Source organism: Vanessa tameamea, chromosome 31 (assembly GCF_037043105.1).
Source record: "Vanessa tameamea isolate UH-Manoa-2023 chromosome 31, ilVanTame1 primary haplotype, whole genome shotgun sequence".
Taxonomy (NCBI): domain Eukaryota; kingdom Metazoa; phylum Arthropoda; class Insecta; order Lepidoptera; family Nymphalidae; genus Vanessa; species Vanessa tameamea.
In genome coordinates, this window is record NC_087339.1 from 670,094 (window position 1) to 688,557 (window position 18,464).

An 18,464-nucleotide genomic window follows, 5' to 3' on the forward strand; every position below is an offset into this window, starting at 1 on the left:
TGGATTTGGTGTTTTTTTGTAAAAGTTATTTGGGAGTGGATGTCTTTATTTAGAATTTTCCTTATTAGTAGGCAAGTGTTGTAATGATACGTTTGTAAAATAGTCATTAGGTTCAAATCTTTATACATTTTTTGGTTACATTTGAGTTACACTAGTGAGGAATAGTGTCAAATGTCATGTCCAAATTATTGAATGATTGGGTAATGAATGCTAAGGAACGATATATTTTACGTTTTTACGTAATTTTACGTTTTGCGTAATTTTATCTTATTTTTTAAATTAATTTTATACAAATTGCAGGTATTATAAAATAAATTTTATATAAATTAATTTTCAATAATAAAGTGGCATTTCCAAGACATATGACGTATTGTATAATACTAAGGTTTTGAATAAATCAAATTATATATCTTTCAAAGAAAATCTTACTTTATCTTATATCTAAAACGACTATGACCTTGAAATAAATTTCTTAGCATTAAATTTTTTGAAAAAAAATTGTAATTAAAAATTACATCTTATCTTAATCTTCAAAGTGAAAAAGTAATGTATATTTTTTATCTGTATAAATTTATTAATTCTCCATTCGTTCAGCGAACTTCCTCCATTTTAATTGTTCGTTCATCAAAATATGCCGTTTTGAATGTCGGCAAAACTGTTTCCGTTACTTTGGAAGTAAAATTAAAGTGGATTTACGTAGTTAAGTGAAATATTCTTGTATTAAAAATGAAAATATATTAGTCAATAACTGTTTATAGTAAATCATAAAGCGGACTTATCAACAAAACACTTGTGATATTGAAAAGTACGCTTTGTTTTGGTTCTTTCCTATTCTCATTGGAATAGAGTATATATAGGCATGGACAGCAATAAGCAACTTTGTTTTATACTATGTAATGATAAAGTTATATTAATTGAGAACTGTTAGTAGTGCAAAAAATAGAAGAGCTATCATTAAATCGTATAAAATGCGTAAATCTAAAGTTTTTTATCTTTACAGTAATGATGTAGTTAAATTGAGGTGTTATATCATTATTATATATAAGGATAAATTAATCAAGAACTGTTTGTAGTGTGTAATATGGCAGAGCAAATCGCGCAGAATAAGCAAGCTTTGCTTATTTATCTTAGTTCGAAAGTTAAACATAAATTAATAAAAATATTATGAATGGAATATGTTAGGATTAAAAAATAAGAACAACAAACTTAGGATGCCTGATTATTTATTGAAATTGTCGAAAAAACGTAATATTTATAAGTACATAATAGAAAACAATTTAAGATTTACACAACCTCATAATTTAGATAATTACTTTTTGTAATAGTACTGACCCGCTAGGTGTACCGTGCTCTAACCTATAACCGTTGTTGTAGTTATAGCCTTGACGTGCGTTTAATCCTTGCTGATATCCCGTTTTGTATCCTTGCTCGTAGCTTAGGCAAAGAGAGCCTTGTCCTGCGCCTGCACCTTGTCCGGAACCTGAGCCTTGTCCGGAACCTGAGCCTTGTCCGGAACCTGAGCCTTGTCCGGAACCTGAGCCTTGTCCGGAACCTGAGCCTTGTCCCGAACCTGAGCCTTGTCCCGAACCTGAGCCTTGTCCGGAACCTGAGCCTTGACCGGAACCTGAGCCTTGTCCGGCACCTGAGCCTTGTCCTGCGCCTGAACCTTGTCCGGCACCTGAGCCTTGTCCGGCACCTGCTCCTTGTCCGGCACCTGAGCCTTGTCCTGCGCCTGAGCCTTGTCCGGCACCTGAGCCTTGTCCTGCGCCTGAGCCATTTCCGGAACCTGCGCCTTGTCCTGCACCTTGTCCTGCGCCTGAACCTTGTCCGGCACCTGAGCCTTGTCCGGCACCTGAGCCTTTTCCGGCACCTGAACCTTGTCCGGCACCTGCGCCTTGTCCGGCACCTGAGCCTTTTCCGGAACCTGAGCCTTGTCCTGCGCCTGAACCTTGTCCGGCACCTGCGCCTTTTCCGGAACCTGAGCCTTGTCCGGCACCTGCTCCTTGTCCGGCACCTGAGCCTTGTCCTGCGCCTGAGCCTTTTCCGGAACCTGAGCCTTGTCCGGCACCTGAGCCTTTTCCGGAACCTGAGCCTTGTCCGGCACCTGCGCCTTTTCCGGAACCTGAGCCTTGTCCGGCACCTGAGCCTTTTCCGGAACCTGAGCCTTGTCCAGCTCCTGCGCCTTGTCCTGCGCCGGAACCTTGTCCTGCACCTGAGCCTTGTCCGGCACCTGAGCCTTGTCCTGCTCCTGAGCCTTGTCCGGCACCTGCGCCTTTTCCGGAACCTGAGCCTTGTCCGGCACCTGCTCCTTGCCCTGCGCCTGCACCTTGTCCGGCACCTGCGCCTTTTCCGGAACCTGAGCCTTGTCCGGCACCTGCACCTTGTCCTACACCTGCTCCTTGTCCGGCACCTGAGCCTTTTCCGGAACCTGCGCCTTTTCCGGAACCTGCTCCTTGTCCGGCACCTGAGCCTTGTCCTGCGCCTGAACCTTGTCCGGCTCCTGCGCCTTGTCCTGCGCCTGAACCTTGTCCTGCGCCTGAACCTTGTCCAGCTCCTGCGCCTTGTCCTGCGCCGGAACCTTGTCCTGCACCTGAGCCTTTTCCGGAACCTGAGCCTTGTCCGGCACCTGAGCCTTGTCCGGCACCTGAGCCTTGTCCTGCGCCTGAACCTTGTCCGGCACCTGAACCTTGTCCGGCACCTGCGCCTTGTCCGGCACCTGAGCCTTTTCCGGAACCTGAGCCTTGTCCTGCGCCTGAACCTTGTCCGGCACCTGCGCCTTTTCCGGAACCTGAGCCTTGTCCGGCACCTGCTCCTTGTCCGGCACCTGAGCCTTGTCCGGCACCTGCGCCTTTTCCGGAACCTGAGCCTTGTCCGGCACCTGCACCTTGTCCTACACCTGCTCCTTGTCCGGCACCTGAGCCTTTTCCGGAACCTGAGCCTTGTCCGGCACCTGAGCCTTGTCCGGCACCTGCGCCTTTTCCGGAACCTGAGCCTTGTCCGGCACCTGAGCCTTGTCCGGCACCTGAGCCTTTTCCGGAACCTGAACCTTGTCCGGAACCTGAGCCTTGCCCGGCACCTGCGCCTTGTCCGGCACCTGAGCCTTTTCCGGAACCTGAACCTTGTCCGGAACCTGAGCCTTGCCCGGCACCTGCGCCTTGTCCGGCACCTGAGCCTTTTCCGGAACCTGAGCCTTGTCCTGCGCCTGAACCTTGTCCGGCACCTGAGCCTTGTCCTGCGCCTGAACCTTGTCCGGCACCTGAGCCTTGTCCGGCACCTGCGCCTTTTCCGGAACCTGAGCCTTGTCCGGCACCTGAGCCTTGTCCGGCACCTGAGCCTTGGCCGGCACCTGCTCCTTGTCCGGCACCTGAGCCTTGTCCTGCACCTGAGCCTTGTCCGGAACCTGAGCCTTGTCCTGCGCCTGAACCTTGTCCGGCTCCTGCGCCTTGTCCTGCGCCTGAACCTTGTCCGGCTCCTGCGCCTTGTCCTGCGCCTGAACCTTGTCCGGCTCCTGCGCCTTGTCCGGCACCTGCGCCTTGTCCGGCACCTGAGCCTTGTCCGGCACCTGCGCCTTTTCCGGAACCTGAGCCTTGTCCGGCACCTGCACCTTGTCCTACACCTGCTCCTTGTCCGGCACCTGAGCCTTTTCCGGAACCTGCGCCTTTTCCGGAACCTGCTCCTTGTCCGGCACCTGAGCCTTGTCCTGCGCCTGAACCTTGTCCGGCTCCTGCGCCTTGTCCTGCGCCTGAACCTTGTCCTGCGCCTGAACCTTGTCCAGCTCCTGCGCCTTGTCCTGCGCCGGAACCTTGTCCTGCACCTGAGCCTTGTCCGGCACCTGAGCCTTGTCCTGCTCCTGAGCCTTGTCCGGCACCTGCGCCTTTTCCGGAACCTGAGCCTTGTCCGGCACCTGCTCCTTGCCCTGCGCCTGCACCTTGTCCGGCACCTGAGCCTTTTCCGGAACCTGAGCCTTTTCCGGCACCTGCGCCTTGTCCTGCGCCTGAACCTTGTCCAGCTCCTGCGCCTTGTCCTGCACCTGAACCTTGTCCGGCTCCTGCGCCTTGTCCTGCGCCTGAACCTTGTCCTGCACCTGAGCCTTGTCCTGCGCCTGAGCCTTGTCCGGCACCTGAACCTTGTCCGGCTCCTGCGCCTTGTCCTGCGCCTGAACCTTGTCCTGCACCTGCGCCTTGTCCTGCACCTGAGCCTTGTCCTGCGCCTGAGCCTTGTCCGGAACCTGAGCCTTGTCCTGCGCCTGAACCTTGTCCGGCACCTGCGCCTTTTCCGGAACCTGAGCCTTGTCCGGCACCTGAGCCTTGTCCGGCACCTGCGCCTTTTCCGGAACCTGAGCCTTGTCCTGCGCCTGAACCTTGTCCGGCACCTGAGCCTTGTCCGGCACCTGCGCCTTTTCCGGAACCTGAGCCTTGTCCGGCACCTGAGCCTTGTCCGGCACCTGAGCCTTGTCCGGCACCTGAGCCTTGTCCTGCGCCTGAACCTTGTCCGGCACCTGAGCCTTTTCCGGAACCTGAGCCTTGTCCTGCGCCTGAACCTTGTCCGGCTCCTGCGCCTTGTCCTGCGCCTGAACCTTGTCCGGCTCCTGCGCCTTGTCCTGCGCCTGAACCTTGTCCGGCTCCTGCGCCTTGTCCGGCACCTGCGCCTTGTCCGGCACCTGAGCCTTGTCCGGCACCTGCGCCTTTTCCGGAACCTGAGCCTTGTCCGGCACCTGCACCTTGTCCTACACCTGCTCCTTGTCCGGCACCTGAGCCTTTTCCGGAACCTGCGCCTTTTCCGGAACCTGCTCCTTGTCCGGCACCTGAGCCTTGTCCTGCGCCTGAACCTTGTCCGGCTCCTGCGCCTTGTCCTGCGCCTGAACCTTGTCCTGCGCCTGAACCTTGTCCAGCTCCTGCGCCTTGTCCTGCGCCGGAACCTTGTCCTGCACCTGAGCCTTGTCCGGCACCTGAGCCTTGTCCTGCTCCTGAGCCTTGTCCGGCACCTGCGCCTTTTCCGGAACCTGAGCCTTGTCCGGCACCTGCTCCTTGCCCTGCGCCTGCACCTTGTCCGGCACCTGAGCCTTTTCCGGAACCTGAGCCTTTTCCGGCACCTGCGCCTTGTCCTGCGCCTGAACCTTGTCCAGCTCCTGCGCCTTGTCCTGCACCTGAACCTTGTCCGGCTCCTGCGCCTTGTCCTGCGCCTGAACCTTGTCCTGCACCTGAGCCTTGTCCTGCGCCTGAGCCTTGTCCGGCACCTGAACCTTGTCCGGCTCCTGCGCCTTGTCCTGCGCCTGAACCTTGTCCTGCACCTGAGCCTTGTCCTGCGCCTGAGCCTTGTCCGGCACCTGCGCCTTGTCCTGCGCCTGAACCTTGTCCGGCACCTGCGCCTTGTCCTGCACCTGAGCCTTGTCCTGCGCCTGAGCCTTGTCCGGCACCTGAGCCTTGTCCTGCGCCTGCACCTTGTCCGGCACCTGAGCCTTGTCCGGCACCTGCGCCTTGTCCTGCGCCTGAACCTTGTCCGGCTCCTGAGCCTTGTCCGGCACCTGCGCCTTGTCCTGCGCCTGAACCTTGTCCGGCTCCTGCGCCTTGTCCTGCGCCTGAACCTTGTCCAGCTCCTGCGCCTTGTCCTGCGCCGGAACCTTGTCCTGCACCTGAGCCTTGTCCTGCTCCTGAGCCTTGTCCGGCACCTGCGCCTTGTCCGGCACCTGCGCCTTGTCCTGCGCCTGAACCTTGTCCGGCTCCTGCGCCTTGTCCTGCGCCTGAACCTTGTCCTGCACCTGAGCCTTGTCCTGCGCCTGAGCCTTGTCCGGCACCTGCGCCTTGTCCTGCGCCTGAACCTTGTCCAGCTCCTGCGCCTTGTCCTGCACCTGAACCTTGTCCGGCTCCTGCGCCTTGTCCTGCGCCTGAACCTTGTCCTGCACCTGAGCCTTGTCCTGCGCCTGAGCCTTGTCCGGCACCTGCACCTTGTCCGGCACCTGCGCCTTGTCCGGCACCTGCGCCTTGTCCTGCGCCTGAACCTTGTCCAGCTCCTGCGCCTTGTCCTGCGCCGGAACCTTGTCCTGCACCTGAGCCTTGTCCTGCTCCTGAGCCTTGTCCGGCACCTGAGCCTTGTCCGGCACCTGCGCCTTGTCCTGCGCCTGAACCTTGTCCTGCACCTGAGCCTTGTCCTGCGCCTGAGCCTTGTCCGGCACCTGCACCTTGTCCGGCACCTGCGCCTTGTCCGGCACCTGCGCCTTGTCCTGCGCCTGAACCTTGTCCAGCTCCTGCGCCTTGTCCTGCGCCGGAACCTTGTCCTGCACCTGAGCCTTGTCCTGCTCCTGAGCCTTGTCCGGCACCTGAGCCTTGTCCTGCGCCTGAACCTTGTCCGGCTCCTGCGCCTTGTCCTGCGCCTGAACCTTGTCCGGCTCCTGCGCCTTGTCCTGCGCCTGAACCTTGTCCAGCTCCTGCGCCTTGTCCTGCGCCGGAACCTTGTCCTGCACCTGCGCCTTGTCCTGCGCCTGAACCTTGTCCGGCACCTGCGCCTTGTCCTGCGCCTGAACCTTGTCCGGCTCCTGCGCCTTGTCCTGCGCCTGAACCTTGTCCGGCTCCTGCGCCTTGTCCTGCGCCTGAACCTTGTCCTGCACCTGAGCCTTGTCCTGCGCCTGAGCCTTGTCCGGCACCTGCGCCTTGTCCTGCGCCTGAACCTTGTCCGGCACCTGCGCCTTGTCCTGCACCTGAGCCTTGTCCTGCTCCTGAGCCTTGTCCGGCACCTGCGCCTTGTCCTGAGCCTGAACCTTGTCCGGCACCTGCGCCTTGTCCTGCGCCTGAACCTTGTCCGGCACCTGCGCCTTGTCCTGCGCCTGAACCTTGTCCGGCTCCTGCGCCTTGTCCTGCGCCTGAACCTTGTCCGGCTCCTGCGCCTTGTCCTGCGCCTGAACCTTGTCCTGCACCTGAGCCTTGTCCTGCGCCTGAGCCTTGTCCGGCACCTGCGCCTTGTCCTGCGCCTGAACCTTGTCCGGCACCTGCGCCTTGTCCTGCACCTGAGCCTTGTCCTGCGCCTGAGCCTTGTCCGGCACCTGAGCCTTGTCCTGCGCCTGCACCTTGTCCGGCACCTGAGCCTTGTCCGGCACCTGCGCCTTGTCCTGCGCCTGAACCTTGTCCAGCTCCTGCGCCTTGTCCTGCGCCGGAACCTTGTCCTGCACCTGAGCCTTGTCCTGCTCCTGAGCCTTGTCCGGCACCTGAGCCTTGTCCGGCACCTGCGCCTTGACCTGCGCCTGAACCTTGTCCGGCACCTGCGCCTTGTCCTGCGCCTGCACCTTGTCCGGCACCTGCGCCTTGTCCTGAGCCTGAACCTTGTCCGGCACCTGCGCCTTGTCCTGCGCCTGAACCTTGTCCGGCACCTGCGCCTTGTCCTGCGCCTGAACCTTGTCCGGCTCCTGCGCCTTGTCCTGCGCCGGAACCTTGTCCTGCACCTGAGCCTTGTCCTGCTCCTGAGCCTTGTCCGGCACCTGAGCCTTGTCCGGCACCTGCGCCTTGTCCTGCGCCTGCACCTTGTCCGGCACCTGCACCTTGTCCTGCGCCTGAACCTTGTCCGGCTCCTGCGCCTTGTCCTGCGCCTGAACCTTGTCCGGCACCTGCGCCTTGTCCTGCGCCTGAACCTTGTCCAGCTCCTGCGCCTTGTCCGCTGCCTGAGCCTTGTCCGTTGCCTGAGCCTTGTCCGCTGCCTGAGCCTTGTCCGCTGCCTGAGCCTTGTCCGCTGCCTGAGCCTTGTCCGTTGCCTGAGCCTTGTCCGCTGCCTGAGCCTTGTCCGCTGCCTGAGCCTTGTCCGCTGCCTGAGCCTTGTCCGCTGCCTGAGCCTTGTCCGCTGCCTGAGCCTTGTCCGCTGCCTGAGCCTTGTCCGCTGCCTGAGCCTTGTCCGCTGCCTGAGCCTTGTCCGCTGCCTGAGCCTTGTCCGTTGCCTGAGCCTTGTCCGCTGCCTGAGCCTTGTCCGCTGCCTGAGCCTTGTCCGTTGCCTGAGCCTTGTCCGTTGCCTGAGCCTTGTCCGTTGCCTGAGCCTTGTCCGTTACCTGAGCCTTGTCCGCTGCCTGAGCCTTGTCCGCTGCCTGAGCCTTGTCCGCTGCCTGAGCCATTTTGCTCGTCTGAGTCGTCCCAAGTGTTATCTGAGTCGTCGTTATCTTGGCCATCAATAGGTATGTCAGCGTTAGGTCCTTTCACGGGGCCGCCGTTGCCGTTACAAATGATAATAGTCTTCTTGACCGTATCGATTTTATCAATCACTCCTGAAACGTACGTGTGTGTTAATATTTTGTTTTTTTTTATTTAAATGTTGTTTTTTTTTTATTGCGTAACTCTTACCAGTGAAACCTTGACTGACGATAATCGGATGACAGGTTCTAATAATGTTGATTGATAATTTATTGCCAACTGAAAATAAAAAAGTAATATTTAATTTTAAATTAAGAAAATATTTACTCGTAGATAATGTCGAAATATCGAGCTACACCAAATAAAAATAAAAAACATGGTAAATATCCCGTTTTAAATATATAGTAATATTTACTCGTCGTCGAGATTTGATTTGATTTTTCTTGAATGATTGACGTAAATACTCTCTGATCAAACTTTTAAATCGTTTTACTCTGTACGGGGTCAATGACTCGTTAAAATTTTACAGCTGATGTTTTTGAAAGAGAATCCTACAAAGGTAATTTAATTTTTATTTTTTCCTTAATATAAAATGCTATGTGTACAAAATTAACTAATTTTCTGATAGTTGGCAGCAATTACAGGCTTTAAAGCTTGGAATCCCCGGGAACGCGATATAAAGGTTTCTCATGATTTAATAAACATGAAAAATAAACAATGTGAAGTAGAAAATGTACCATGTGATATCATATTGAGTAGGCCCCTTAATCATGGAGGCCAGGGCTAAAGACCTACCCTTAATCTAACCTAACCTGGGTTAGGATGTTACTTACGTGAATATTTGTATCCGTTAGCAATCGCTCCAACCGCGATAGAAACTGAAAAGAAATTAAACATTAATAACTTTGCAAAAGATAATTATTTTAAATAATTCGTTTTATTTAAAGAAACCAAAATTGTCTATAGTCATGAACAAACAAATAAGGAGTTAGGAAAGTGTTCGACGTCGTAACTTCTCACTGCTGTTGAATATTTATTGAGAGAAGGTATTTCCGGCACGATTTGGGATTTGAAATCAGTAGCTTGAGGTAGGTTATTAAGAATATGATTCCTTATAGATGCGCCATTCTCAGCTGTATATATAGAACCAGTAGTTTTCGCCAGAGTATTTGGGCCGTCGTAGTTTTAAGAAAATAGCCTTTTCGAAAGGCTTAAAAGCGCAACAGGCAGACATAGTTACTCTCGCATTTATAATATTAGTAGAGATGAAAATTGTCATAGTCTTCATTGAAATACAAATAATCATAATTCCTTACCTTGTACGAAGAGTGTACTGAAGAGATTTACGGTCAGATTGGCTCTATCTGAAAATACAAAGATATGAAATTAGTCAATTGCAGTTTTAATCGCACACACACACACAAAATAATTTTTGAAAGTTAACCAAAATTTAATTATAGATGGCGTTACTAGTTTTTACCCCTTAAAAGTAATGTAACTAGTGTTCAATTTAGTGTTGCTATATAGGGCAATTTTGATATAGTTTAAAATTTCATATACTTTTTCCAGGTAACAATGCATTAGCGTGATTTAACTTACTGACAGCGCCATATTTTGTTTAAAACTGGAACTTCTTTATAAGTTCCTTCTTAGAACATTTTTTTAAAGTATTTCAATGAATAGTACTTACTGTCTAGTAATGCGGCCAAGTTTAGACAAAATCTGAAGTATACTCTGACAGTGCCGTTGACGGAGCCGATTCCTGAAAAAAAAGTCACATTAATTATAATGTAAAAGATACTTTTATTTGTATTGAGATATATTATAGAGACGCTTAATGATATATCTTCCTTATATTTAAGTTCAGGTCTGTATTCAAACAATTAATTATACTCCTATTCTCTACTTCAATTGAACATATTTTTTTTCATGAGTGAGTACATTATAAAGGAAGGTTCGGGAAAGAACCAAATACTCGCACCGCATTGGTCGATACTCACGACTAGAGGTTAGCAAGAAGAATCCGGCATATAAAACGATTCTAAGAAATGATTTGACCAATGACGGTCACACGCATTGACCAATGGGATTGCACTTTACGAACAACAGGAGCGGTTTAGTTTAACGCTGAAAAAATCTCAGCTAGTGATCGATCAGTTGAATTCTACTCACCCTTATTGTTGGTGTACTTGTTGATTAAGATATTGACTTGTTCTGTAGCCTTGTTTACTTTGAATCTGGCATAAACAGCGTCAACTGTCTGAACACTACCCTTCACCCCGAATTGGTGGAAGTCCCGAGAACAGAAGTGAGGTTTCGAATGGAATTCTGGAAACAAAATTTAAAACTATTTAAGTATTTCCAAATCTCAATTTAACAATAAACCAATGACAAAATGTTTTAAGCAGAACGACATATAATATTATATATTTAAGTAATACATTATATATATTTGCTTCTAATAATAAACTTTGTTTAAATACAAAAAGTGCGCATACTTAGGCAAACGCGTGGGTTTTACTTCTTCGACGTTGTTAAAAATATTTTTCTATCGCATGTAAATTCATTACAATTAAATAATAATAATCTATTTATTAATACTTAAACAATAAAGTGTTAAAACATTCACAATTTCAATTTGTAATAAAATATACACTGTAAAATAAGATTACGTGTGATGTTGTCTGTTTCGAGCGACTTGACACTTGACTGTTGAGCGACTTCATTGTGTAGTTTTAACGTCACCATAAATATCATATTTTTCCGTCAAAATCCGTCAAAAGAAATGTAACTTTAAAAAAACCGTTGAAAATTTAACATTCGTTCAATTTTTTTTAATAAATACAACTTCTATAATATAAAAACATACTCACTTTTCGCTCCCAGTTGACAGACGCTTATCCTTGCGAGGGCAATGACCACTAGAAATAGAGAAAGACACATTTAAAATAACATAACACTCTTTGTTCTGAAATCCACTCAGAAAAGTTTGTCTGGAATAGTTGCAGATCGACTTTGCACTCACTGTACTAAATTCTGATTTATATAACACATCTAGGTAGAATTCTGGGGTTGGCACTTCTTATGATCCAAGAACAGGTTACGCAGCTCGAAGACTAGGTAGGGCTGAGTCCAGCAGTTCAGAGAGGTAATAGTGCCAACCTGGTTACTGTGCCACATATCCATTGCACACAAGTCTGTATAGTTTTATTTATTTATTTATTTGATTGTATAATAATTAAATTAGTTAAATAATTATAAAAGTAACATAAAGCTTTCTATTTTAAGTTGATGTGCCCATTTTTTGTTAACATTTCGTCGTGAGTCAGGGAAAACGTCGTGAAAAAAACGTACGTAGGTTAAATTATTCCGTCACATTTGTATGGGATGTGTTTTTTGGTATGGTCTCCAAATCTTCCCTCAAGAGTAGAGGTTTTTGATCAATAGGACTGTTGTGTTAGGGCATATGAATGGTACCAGTTTGGGCGTCAATTACTCGAACTAATCATCAACATTCTATCGCAATCGAATCGAAACGTTTTTAGATTCTACTTAAACAACGATTCAGTTGAGATTCGGTTCAAATCGGAGAGAACCAAAAACGTATTACAACCGTTATGAGTTAGCGTAATCGGCCAGAATCGGCATTATTCTGCCGTCGATACACCAAGCGAGTGAAAATGCACAAGAGACATTACATCTTAAATTTCAGTGTACAGCACCGCACATTAGATTTAAACATTTGTTTGTACTAAAAGTGCCATGGAGCAATGTGATGTCTGCCTTAAAAAATATATCTGAAATATTATGTATATGAAAAATAACTTACTTCTCGTTGAGAGTGAGCCCACTGTAATGAAAAAAAATACAATTAATATACGATAAATAATATTAAGAATATATGAAAAAAACTTCAATCAAATTTGTATCTTAAAACTGAAGTGTTAATGAGTTTCACTATAATGGTTTTCTCTGCTTTTGTAATATTTATTAGTCTGTAATATAATGTAATCACATAATATATATTAAAATGTATGTTCTACATATAAATATTTCCTTTTTCATACCTAGACTTTATCAGTTAAAATTAAACATTCTGTGGATAATGTAAAATCAGTAATTTTTTTCTTAAATAAAGTACTTTGCTTATTTTTATATGCCCTGTATGGAAATCAACGACCACGCACATCAAGCTTTTTAAACATCTATATACATTCTTGAATTGAAAATTGATTAAACATAAGTTCGTCCGTCTACGTAACAATAATTAGTTCTTAACAAAATCAAAATATACTTTATTCATGTAGGCTTTTACGAGGTAAGCGTCATTTTATAGAATCGTATTAAACCTAAAGTTCCGAGAAGAACCGAGAAGAAACTTAGTAGTTACTTTTTCTACTATTGAGATACAGAGCTATGTCAGCTATAAATGTGTAGAATTATGTGTTCTTTATTAATATTTAATTATATGAATCGAAAAAGTTAAAAATATTTGCGCAATTTGAATATAGAAACGAATACCTTTCCACAGGCAGAACGATCGAAAACGAAAACGATCTTTGTGTAAAAAAAGTGCCCTTCAAAAGATTAGACAGAGAAGAAACAGACTTAGAAAGAAAGGAAACTTACTGCCTTCGTAGTGTTTGTCCATGATACCTCCAACTCCCTGAGTCACTGTAAATAAACATTCAAATAATCAAAATATTATCTATTTAAGTAGATAAAAACGGAGTTCGCAATGAAGATTCTACTGAAGAACCGACAAGACATTTGGGTAATCATATCGCTTAATTTACAAAAAAACTCATTAAATAGAATTATCAGTTGAAATTAAGATTAAAACTTACGATGAATCAGTAGAGTCAGGACATCATTGAAGTTCTTTGGTCTTTCTGTAAAAGAAAATGTTTGGTTAATAAGTTAGTAAGACAGCCAACAGATGGCGCTAATTGTATATTTCAAGTTTTTGAATCGCGCTTGTAATTTTTTTTAACTAGAGTATATATAGTTTAGAAGTATCTCTTATTTGAGTCAAGGCCTGAGTATTTTAACTCGCCTCCCCCCAAAGTGTCGCTAAATTATCCATTGGGGCCAAAAGCATACTCATTTGAAAAAAAAAAGTTCTTTGAATTAATTATTCATTTTTCACTTACTTGGTCTTAAAAGACTATTCAGAGCTTGGGAGTCGCATACTCTTGGTGAAGCTGGAAAAAATATTAAAATATGTAAAAATTCAAGTGAGATTAAAAATTAAAAGTGCACTGTTGTTATGTAAGTATTGGATAGGTTCGATTTTGAAAATCCGAAGTCTGTTTATGTTACTGGTTCCGATAGATGGCGCTTATTAAATATTTCGTATTCCTGAATCGCGCTGGCTAGATTAGTTTTACTAGTCATTAATAGTTTAGACTAATTAATTAATCATAGAATAGTGTTGCAGAACTATAGATAGTTCGATTATCGATAGTTCGACTATCGATAGTTGACCTCGACAAGTATTAGGATATCGACAGTAAGTCCTATCGATAGTATCGTTTTGATCAATACTATTGATAGCTCTCCGTGAGCAAAACTATTGGATAAGGCTAAGGCTATCAATAGTATCGTTAGCTCTCTGTAAGCAATACTAATGATACTATCGATAGTATCGATAGTCTATCGATAATGTACTATCGATATGCAACACTAATGGAATATCTATAATAATTAATCAATTTAAAATAAATTTCTTGAAGATCTTGAAATATTAAATGTCAAAAATTAACGTTTAATAATAATAAAAATATCAGGGAACTGAAGCTAAAAAAAATTTCAGTTAAACCGATGTCCAGACGAACCTTAACAGGAAAAGTCCGTACTAATTAATTAATATTTAAACTATCAATCGAATCTAGGATTAAGTACTGTAAACGATTGAAAGAGCTATTGTACAAGGACATGCCTTATAAACTACAATAATTTAACAGTCAAGTCTATTTTTTTCCAGAAGGTTTGATCGTTTATCGCAAAACAAATAGGGGTTTGTGTATAAGGACCTCCATAAAATCTTCCCTCCCCCTTAAATAAACAAACACTAAGGAAACGTACTATATCGTTGTCTACAAATAGACACTGATTGTGGCTGGCGGTTTATGTTTTTGTTCCGGTCCTAAGAATTGTTTTTGTAAAATGTACTTTGTGAATGTTATCAACTTACGATTCAAACCCTTGAAAATGTCGCCAATCCCCGCAGAAATCGTTATTCCCTGTGTAATAAATAATATAAGTTTTTAGATCAAAATATAATTAATCATCATCATAATTACACAGTATAAAACAAAGTCGCTTACCGCTGTCTGTCCCTGTGTATGCTTAGATATTTGAAATTACACAAACCATTTTGAAGAGGAAGGTTTATATGTATAATACATGCACATTATAGTAGAGAAACACTGATAATTTTAAAGGTTTCTAAAGTTATGTCGTAAATATACACATTTTTTGCGCTTACACTGCAAACGCTGGCTGACCCTACGAGATAGATCAAAATAATGTACTACAGTATTGTACAACTTAAGAAGGTCTTCAAAAAAGTCCGCAATGGTATATGTCTATCTCTTAGGGATAACCCACAACAACCATTTTTTATCCTTTACTTTTTACGAGAAATAATGACTTATTTTCGAAGCGATTTTAAGCAATATAGTATTAATCCTTATCCAATTAAGTACCTTAAATACATTGTGCATTTAATATAAATCAATATGGCTCTTACAGAATGTAATTTAAATGTATACTTTCGAAGATATTACAGATTTAAACCGCAGGGACATAGCGCTTTGTATTGTCTAACGACTGAAAAACTGTGAACGTTGTAAGACATTCTGTAGTATATTTAGTATCAGCATTGCACCCGTGCGAAGCCGGGGCAAGTTACTTATATATATGATAATATTGTTTAATCAAAATCAAATATTCTGTATCCAAATGGGCTCATAAAATCACTTTTGAATCATCATGTAACAGCGTTGAATTAAATAATTTATAATGTAAAATTTTACTAACCACTCTCTTCCCATGGTGTTTACCATGGTGTACTCTGAGATGGGGGGTGCAAGCTACTGTGGCAACCTATAAAAAAAAAAACAAAAGTTAGCGATATTCACTGAAGTCGTAGAAATACATTGCACATAAATATGTCACTTAACCACACAGTCAGCCAAAGAAGTAGTTCGACGTTCATATGTGTATTCCTTCCATATTATTAAATAACATATACACACACAAATTAAAAACGCTTAAGAATAATTAAATAACAAAGAAATATAATTTAAATAAAACCGTATATAAAAGAAAGAGACAGAATTAATAAAAGAGGGAGACGTGACTATTTCTGCCAGTTCACTCAACTGTCATCGGCGTGAAAGAATATCATTCCAAAAAGATTCAACTATTAATAAAATGTTAGTCTATGATGCTTTAAGACACAATAATAAATTAATTTAACACGCCACAATTAAATTACGATGTTCAAAGTTTGACAACTCATTATTAATTATTATTAAAATCATTATCAAATCGTATTCTATTATATTCATTAATCGTATTTTATAAAATCGTCCGAATCCCCAACTAAATACGATATACCAAATAATATATCTTAAAGATATACTTGCATCAAATATTATGACATACTGTATGAACAAAAGTATTCATAGGCACTAGGGGTTTTCAATTAAACCCGCAAATACTCATACGTTCATGTTAACACAGCCTTCTGGCGCAATCATATAAACCTTTAGATGATCACATACATAATTAGTACTTTTTAATTAGACCTATTCCTAATAGTATAGTTAATTCGTATAATGTTATACAAAACGTTTTTTTTTATGTTATATTTATACAGTATACCCGATTGACTTCGACACGTCACGCCCATAAGGATAAGTTAGACTCTCAATAGGAATGGAAATAATTCCAGTATCTATACGAAAATAAACACCATCCCAATTAACAAATATGTTTTTTTATGACTGAGGCAAATGGGCAAACTTGATGGGAAGTGTTCACCGTCCATAGACATTGGCGCTGTAAGAAATATTCGCCACCAACGTTGGGAACTAAGAGTTCCCTTATGCCTGTAGTGACTCTACTCACCCTTCAAACCGGAACACAAAGATACTAAGTATTGCTGTTTGGCGATAGAATATCTGATGAGTTGACATATTATTATATTAAATTAAAAATAATATATAAAATTAAATACTTACTAAGGCTACCACGATCAATAGCTTGAGCGAAACCATTTTCACGGGTTGAACGTGAAAATTATACATAAAATTTGAAATTAACCCTATATATAGTCATCGCAACAATAGATAATATAATATTTAATCAGATGGCATATAATATGTTTAATTAACGGCTACAGCACAAATATATATATGTTATTGTTGAATTTTTGATAGAATACGTCAGACGTCTGTCGTTATATTAAATAGTCGTCGTTTCCCGATTCAACGCAACAGGATTTCTGGAATACGGATACGGATATATTAGAATACTAACCGGTTTCATATACGGTTACGGATACGAAATTATTTCGGACTAGCTGAACCCGCAGCTTTACTTGCTCGATGTTTAAAGAACTTTATAGTAAGCTAGTAGTCGCCGCGGCTTCATTCGGGTCAGTAGTTTGGCAGTAGAAGCATACTTCTGTACTTATAATATTAGTATAGATTAACCTGATTGGTCAAAAATAAAAACCATTACATACATTAGCGGCCTGTAAATTTCCCACTGCTGGGCTAAGGCCTCCTCTCCCTTTGAGGAGAAGGTTTGGAGCATATTCCACCACGCAAAAGCCGTTAAAAACTATTACCTAAATAATAAATTAGACGACTTTAATTAATTTCCTTTAATATTAGTGTATAATAGATATATATTATATATACACATATATATATATATATATATATATATATATATATATATATATATATATATATATATATACTTAGTAAGTATAAGTATTAGTGTGTAAATATTTGTATGTAAGTTTATGACTGCACCGCATACGTCGATGGTTTTAAAAATTCTCTCTCAGATTGGGTTGTCTTGAAGAGATGGCTAATCAGCCATAAGTCCGCCCATTGTAAAGCACTCGTAATCAACATTTATTTTTTATTTTTCGTTTTTGTATTTTACTAACTTTGTTTTAGTTTTTTTTTTCTGTGTGTTTCTTTATTTCTGTTTGTGGTGTACAATAAAGTATATTTCATTCACGCTGCTCCAAAAGGGTTGGTGGAATATACATCTGGCAGAATTTCGTTGAAATTAGACACATGCAGGTTTCCTCACGATGTTTTCCTTCACCGGCGAGCACGAGATGAATTATAAACACAAATTAAACACATGGAAATTCAGTGGTGCCTGCCTGCGTTTGAACCCGAAATCATCGGTTAAGATGCACGTGCTCTAACCATTGGGCCATCTCGGCTCTCAAAGGTATTAATATGGCTGTAATTGCAAGATATTATTCGGTATTAGCTATAAACACAGACAAAAGAATTAGCTACTGTCTTCATTACACAGTATAAAACAAAGTCGCTTACCGCTGTCTGTCCCTGTGTATGTTTAGATCTTTGAAATTACCTTATTAATTATGATGCGGTTTTTTTAATAGATAGATTGATCCAAGAGGAAGGTTTCAAATCAATGTTTCAAAAGTGATGTCGTAAATAAACACATTTTATGGGTCATCTCATGGGTGCGGTTTGTATTGTCTAACGAATGAAAAACTGTGAACGTTGTAAGACATTCTCTAGAATATTTAGTACCAGCATTGCACCCGTGCGAAGCCGGGGCGTGTCGCTAGTTAAGTATCACAATATAATTTTAATATCAGATTCGGTTACGGTTTCGGATAGATATCGGATGTCCGATGATTTGTGTAACACTTACGGAACTCCATAACATCACTGATTTAGTGAGCAGATAACACAGCGGACTTGCAAAAAGCAAAAACTTGTTACTAACAATTGTCTAATAAAATCAATACTAAAGCCTTGAAATTATTTGGTCCTTGTTTCCTGGGAACCAATGTCAATCCGTCAGATCTCTTACCATCATTCCGACGAACGTCGGAAACGTCGTCAGGAACGTCGATAGTGGCTTAAAATTTAATTCAGTTAGGTAAACTGGCAGATGACACCTGACGGGAAGTGGTCCACCAACCGTTGACTTTGGTGTCGTATGTAATTTTAACCATTCCATAATTAAAATATAAAAGTCAATAAATCATTCTTGGGGCAAGGTATCCGTTTCTATAATAAAATTCCGCAGACATTTTTAACTTTGCCGTTTCATAGATTCAAG

General features: G+C 43.6%; 3 protein-coding genes across 4 annotated transcripts in view; 1 reads left to right on the forward strand and 2 right to left on the reverse strand.

Moving 5' to 3' along the window:
• The window catches only part of LOC113392148 (zinc finger protein 175-like), a 479,450-nt gene that overhangs the window by 26,522 nt on the left and 434,464 nt on the right, over window positions 1-18,464 (forward strand). The gene's annotated exons all lie outside the window — the stretch shown is intronic.
• On the reverse strand, window positions 1,293-8,089 carry LOC135194507 (protein FAM186A-like). Its single transcript, XM_064220046.1, has 20 exons — window positions 7,511-8,089; window positions 7,421-7,474; window positions 7,163-7,294; window positions 7,037-7,090; window positions 6,665-6,730; window positions 6,281-6,340; window positions 6,047-6,208; window positions 5,891-5,974; window positions 5,759-5,818; window positions 5,621-5,650; window positions 5,495-5,530; window positions 5,189-5,260; window positions 4,919-4,990; window positions 4,409-4,522; window positions 3,803-3,940; window positions 2,861-2,884; window positions 2,579-2,716; window positions 2,357-2,380; window positions 2,201-2,266; window positions 1,293-1,666 (listed from the first exon to the last, which is right to left on the reverse strand). The coding sequence occupies exons 1-20, from the start codon at window positions 8,087-8,089 to the stop codon at window positions 1,436-1,438; spliced, it is 2,196 nt and encodes a 731-aa protein (XP_064076116.1). The 3' UTR covers window positions 1,293-1,435.
• On the reverse strand, window positions 9,755-16,410 carry LOC113403099 (uncharacterized). The gene is made up of 10 exons (XM_064220047.1): window positions 16,358-16,410; window positions 15,150-15,215; window positions 14,302-14,350; window positions 13,259-13,309; window positions 12,953-12,997; window positions 12,735-12,779; window positions 11,935-11,955; window positions 10,979-11,026; window positions 10,278-10,433; window positions 9,755-9,867 (listed from the first exon to the last, which is right to left on the reverse strand). The coding sequence occupies exons 1-10, from the start codon at window positions 16,391-16,393 to the stop codon at window positions 9,755-9,757; spliced, it is 630 nt and encodes a 209-aa protein (XP_064076117.1). The 5' UTR covers window positions 16,394-16,410.